Here is a 6,000-nt window from a genome sequence, read left to right as displayed (position 1 = left end):
GAGGGTGGGGGTGGTGGGGGTTAAAATTCTGTGGCTTGTCTGAAGGATAAATAGTTATTTCAATCAACCAGCAGCAGCCAGTCAAGCCATTGGATTATTTGTGATGGATATGATAGCCCCAGGTTCTTGTGCAACGTGGTCAGGCAAGGCTGACGCTTTATTTCATTGATGGTAGTGCTGAAAGGGTACCCATCTAGTGTGCACTAGGATTAAGAAATACATGATGGACATGAAAGTTATAACTACAAAATGACCACAACCAGAATTCAGCTTTGTAACTGTTCACATTGTGTTCCAGACTCATATTTGCAATTGGTGTGGCGTTTCTTAGTTGGGGATTGCTCCGAAGTAAATTATTACCGAACTAAAAATCAGGGTAAATTAACACATTTTAAGGGGGTGGGGTTCACATTCTTGCGTGCATCCCAAGATCTCCCCCCACCCATTGGAAAGGTTAGCTGCCCATGCCTGAACTGTTTTCCTTTTTGGTAGAAATGTCTGAACTGTATTCAGGTAAGCATTATGTGCGGTCATAGTGTGGCTTTAGGTTTTACATAGTATTGGTTATTGGTTTTTGTAATGTTAGATGAAAAACACTAGGGGTGTGTTTGGTATGTTTTCTCAGAATATATTTTGGGTCTGGAATGGATTTTTGAAGCAAGAAAACAGAGAAGAATCAGATTTCATAATGCGTACTAGAATCTATAACGGGAATGCATACCAAACACAGCAGTGGACTTTCCTTGATCCGAACTTTAGATATCATTCAAACAGTTCGTTCAGGGCATCAAGAACTAACTGCCTAGTCACGAGGTACAGCAATCTGGATGTATATGATCAAAAATTGATTGATCTTGAGTTTAAAAGATGAAGCATAGCATAGATTATTATTATTCTATATATCCGAAGTGAATGCATTTGCACAATCTAGTTCAAATGTACATCCTTCTAACAGACATGCAAACATCATGCATCATCATCGTTAAAATTGGAATTTATAGACTAACATCCTTAAAAAGTAAGACTAGACTGGACTAGCTAGAAGAGGCATGGCATTGATTCTTTCTTAATTTACAGCATAATTTATGAACTTATGAGGAGCTCACCTTTTTTGACAGAATAATACCCAAAAGCAGCTAGGTCCTTGGACTCATGATACTGATCGATCTTTTTCTGAGATTTCTGAAGCTAAAGATGGGATTTTACATATTTCGAAGCTACTGATCAGGTCAAGAAGTAACTTCTAGTCCATGGCATTGGGTCCAAAGCATCTACTACTGATTGGATTCCATACCCATTGCACTAAGAACCTCCTTCCATTTATCCCATTCACATTGAAGCCCTTACCCCAGGAGTCTCTATACACCTCCCCAGGATAACCACCACCTCCTCCAGACCCATACACACCAACACACAAGTCAGCTATCTCAGTGGGTGAAGTCGGATCATTACCGGCATACCACGCATTCACAAGTGGGTTACTTGACACTTCAGCCAGCTCGTGTGCGATTACACTGATCATTCCATCGACACCAACATCCCCATTTGGAGCTCCCATGATGTTGTTGGGACCTTGGTAGGTGCCTGAATGGTTAGGCCATGCAAATGGATATGCACAAATCCCTGGACATTGTGTCCCACTGTAACCAACCCATGCATATGGCACAGTGACACCCACCATAGCTGGAAAGGTGAAGTAGTGGAACCCACATACTGCTCTACAGAAGTCCTGGACTTGAACATCTGAGGATGTCAATACCAAGTAGAGGCCGTCGTAAGGATTTAGAGGTAATGGTCGTGTGTGGCTGCTAGCTGCACTCTTGATGATGGACTGGATCGTCAATCGGCTCAGCGAGGCACCATGGGAATATGAGTCGTAGTACTCTCCTGAGAGGATGATGTTACCAGTGATATTAGCACCTGTTTGGTCAGTATAGAGGCGAATGGTGTGCCACCAGTCGGCAACTGAGGGAAAAGGGGATGAAGACGAGAGAGAAAGAAGAAAATCTCTTATGATGGATTGATGGGTTGGGTTCCAGTGACCATACCAAATGGTGTAGAGATTGATGGGGGAAGCCAGGACAGGACCCATGTGGTACTGAAGGTTCACCAGGTCAGAGGAGCCCTCATAGTTTTTGGCTTGATTGAATTGTTGATTGTGGTTCCATGAAAGGACCATGGTGGCAGAGAACAAGCAAGAGACTGCTAGCAAGAGGAGGACAACATGACCATGTAGCAGCTTCCCCATTTTGCTTCTGAAGCTGCTGCTACTCTTAGTTGACAGTTAATGAAATGGTCTTATAAAGATCAGGGATTAATGAATAGAGGGGCCGGAGTAGGATGGGATTCCTTCTACTTTATTCCTTATTTGAAGGCACCAGATTGCAGGTTACATAATGTCATGTCCATATCGTTGTCTTTGGTTATAAATGATGGCCATGTTCCTTTTATTCTATGTTCATATTTAAACATTTGATGTTTATGATAAAATAATCCTAGGATTACCAACCTATGATGTATCTTGTGCCACCTCGACTGCTCCAGATTACCACACTACCACTGCATGGGCATTGAGACCAAACATGAGCATGGGAACTAAATGCGCATCGGGAAAAAAGCAATTCATGGGTCCAATGTAATTCCTACTCCCAATGTCAAAATTAACTCAAAAGCCAATTTTTTTCTGATAGCACAGAACCTATAAATATATTATTGTTTCAGGTGGTCGTAACTGGGTCTTGATTGACCCAATAGGGTTCAAGACCCGTTTAATTGGGTGAGAATTGCCAAGTTGAAAAAGAAAAAAAAAAAAAGAAGGGAATTTGTTGCTTATTAGCCTGGTCTTTTTGTTAAGCTGCTGGGTAATTAGATTGGGTTTAAAATGAATTTCGTTAGGGTTTGGTTTGGTTGGATATGTGAGATAACGGAGTGAGGAACCCAAGAGAGCGGGTGGACTGGGTCAGGAATAGCCTACCCTAGTTATGTTATTTCCATATTTTCACTAATTAGAAGCTTAAACTGCGGCTCATTTGTTGGAAGGGTTGATTGACACCCGCTAAAGTATGATTCCACAGTTCTTTTTTCCAACACGTGTTACTGATCCTCAATTTTCTAAACTTAAGAAAACCATCTGGTGCAATTTGTTTCCTCAATTTTGTAGTTTTGCAGACAAGGAAAGGTTTGTTTTAATGAATTCTTTTTTCTTTTCTTTTTTTTTTTCTAATCAATTATAACCTAAACTGTACTATAAAAGAAGTTGATTAATTCACTTCCAAAGGAGCTCAGCCAACCTATCTGCTCTTCAACTTGTTACCCTTTTCCTTGAATAAAAGAAAAAGAAGAGGGGGGGCCGGCATTGTTATTTATTATCCTTTTATGAGAAAATCATCCATAGGGCATACCAGCACCCAACAAGGGTAGTGCCATAAGATATGTACTGTATCATCTGAGTGTGATCCTTTGACCAAACTGTGAATGATTAAAGGAAGTAAACATAATAGGGTAAAAGAGTAAAGTAGAGTGAAATTGAATGATGGTGCATCCCTGTAGTAAAGCAAGAAAGCAAGGTATGTGAAACCTTTTTGCTTTTACCTCCCTCCTGCACTACACACTCTCCTTTCTTCTGGCATTGACTTGTGAGGTTTGATAGCTTTAGTTTGGTCCAAAAGTAATTAAAAGGGAAAAGCCATTCACTGATATAAAGATAGGAAGTGCATGTGATAGACAGGTCATCTTCAAAGCCCACCATTAAAATAATTTTGTGCATGAAGTCATGGAAGAAAAGAGAGCAAGAATTAAAAAACATAGGGCGGTTACCTAATTGTGTACACCTTGATCAAATACATATATGTTTTTTGTGAGGTATATCAATTATAAAACCTCCAGTCCATAGAAAAATTGGCAGTTAGGGACTTAAATCAACATAACAACATTCATCAACCTTGCATTGCTTAGATTTTTGGGTAGCTAGCTAGTTTGATTCTTGTTAGTTCCTTCTGCTCCCTAAGAGATTTATATACAAAGACGTGTAAGGAAGTATAATTTATGTTAGGTGGAAAGATCCTAGCTACATTAACCTACAAGCAAGGCTATGGGTATAGATTCATAAGACGTAAACAGACGTCACTAACTGAATAATCATTGATTAGTAAATTTATTAATGGTACAGTGCTCCTAGTAAAACATTGGATACATGTACACTTTTTTAAATTTTATAAGATTTCGGGACATTAAAGAATAGGATTAGGGAAGGATCCATATATTTAGTTGTGAAGGTATTTTGTAGGTATCTTTCCCCAATCACAATGGTGGTATATGTTAATTTGAAGTAAAACATTGATTACAGTACTTATCCTTTTGGTCTCTTTCATGAGAGCCCCTTTTCATTAGTGTTTGTTCTCCTTCTTTTGTTGGTTATTTTGGTAAGCTTGCAGGTTTACCACGGCCCTTGGTTGGTTGGTTTTGTTTATTCTTTCAATATGCTTGTTGCAGGCTCCTTCCCTCCCTTAGGATGTTCCTACTGAGGTTAGGTAGCTGATGATTTAGGCTTCTTCTGATAAATTGATGCTACTTAGCAACCCAGTGCATGGAGATTTTGCTCCTGCAAGGTCTGAAAGAGACAAATGTATGTAGCATTACCTCCTGCTTCAGTAAAAAAGTTGTTTCCAAATGTATTTATCCTTTTTTTTTTTTAATAAAGTACATAAAGATTTTTCATGTATCCCATTAATTAAGAAAAAAAACGTGATCACGGGTACAATTGCCTTGTTATATGAAGTTCAAAATTCACATGCAAATCAGTATCATCAATTGCCTTCCTTGAACTCGGCCGAAGGGATCAACCATGACTGACCTTTGTGAGGCATTATCTAAGGAATTAACTGCATCAGTATTAGTTTATATCGATTAGTTCAGTGGATCATCGGATTACAAAGCCAGAATAATCATTTTTCGGTTGATTAGACTTGGGTTATCTAATGCTTAGAGAAATTATGTCTGGGGTACCTTATGTTTAATAATACTAGGATTGAGATACCTTATGTTCATAAATATCATGTTTGGGTTATGAACTTATGTCGTGTTTCTTAAACTTTATGTTTAGGGTATTTTTTCTATATTGTCAATTTTAACCATTGATATCATGTTTGACGACGTTTTTTTACTATCATTCTGAGATAGGTGGCCAAAGTGCCCATCCACAGTGGGAAAGGAAGCTAGAAACAAGAGTGAGAAATAAACCAAATCAAACTTGTATCCTTTTTCTACGTCCTTCCCCTCAGTGGCAGTGGCATGGGCAAAGTTAGAAATATGAAAACAAAAAATTGAAAACATAATATATCAAGCGTGTGGTACCTTCACGAGCTTGGCTCATCATAATCGAATTTCAGCTGCTCTCTTACTACTAACAAGACCTTACAATTTAGAAACGTTGTCCTGCATTTGATTGAGCTGATTAGGTTTTAGTTTGATCTGCTAGGTTGAACTAAAGTTGTGTTTGCATTTGATAGCAGCTAGCTCAAGCCTATCTGGAACCTATTCCTTTCATGTCCTATTATAAGTTAAGCTTGTCAAAATGGCCCAAATATCTGCCGCATTGGTTTAAGTTCGTTTTGCCCAACTCATGACAAGACTGAATTGTACTGATTGTCGCTGACCAATGCCTAGCCTACTATTTTACCCATTCATAATTCATCAACTGCTTAACCTATCTAGCTAGCTCAAGCCTAGATGCATCCATACTTTGGAATCACCTGGTCCATTTTGCTCTATAACTCTTAGGATAAGATTTCTCTCTATAGAATCCAGAGATAAGAGAGTGATCCCATGACGGAGAGAACCTATATGGAGAAGAGCCAGATCCATAGTTCCTATGAGTTTGTTAAATGGGGCAAGGGTGGATTGTCCAAAGCCGAGCTATATCCCACAGGAAGGCAACTAGAATCATGAAGAGGAAGACTGGACAGTTCAACTCAGCAAACCATCTTAAGATGATGCGAACAA

At 39.1% G+C, this 6,000-nt stretch overlaps 1 protein-coding gene across 1 annotated transcript; it reads right to left on the bottom strand.

Annotated features, from left to right (window-relative positions):
• Positions 1-974: 974 nt before the first annotated feature.
• LOC122081233 (protein EXORDIUM-like 7) lies at positions 975-2,419 on the bottom strand. The gene has a single exon (XM_042648261.1). It carries the CDS (start codon positions 2,246-2,248, stop codon positions 1,244-1,246), a length of 1,005 nt encoding a protein of 334 aa, XP_042504195.1. The 5' UTR covers positions 2,249-2,419; the 3' UTR covers positions 975-1,243.
• Positions 2,420-6,000: the final 3,581 nt, after the last annotated feature.

Source organism: Macadamia integrifolia, chromosome 6, assembly GCF_013358625.1.
Source record: "Macadamia integrifolia cultivar HAES 741 chromosome 6, SCU_Mint_v3, whole genome shotgun sequence".
Classification (NCBI taxonomy): Eukaryota; Viridiplantae; Streptophyta; class Magnoliopsida; order Proteales; family Proteaceae; genus Macadamia; species Macadamia integrifolia.
This window is presented reverse-complemented; position numbering and strand designations above follow the sequence as displayed.

Coding starts and splice junctions, on each gene's coding strand:
- LOC122081233 (XM_042648261.1), bottom strand. CDS start 2,248: ATGGGGAAGCTGCTACATGGTCATGTTGTCCTCCTCTTGCTAGCAGTC.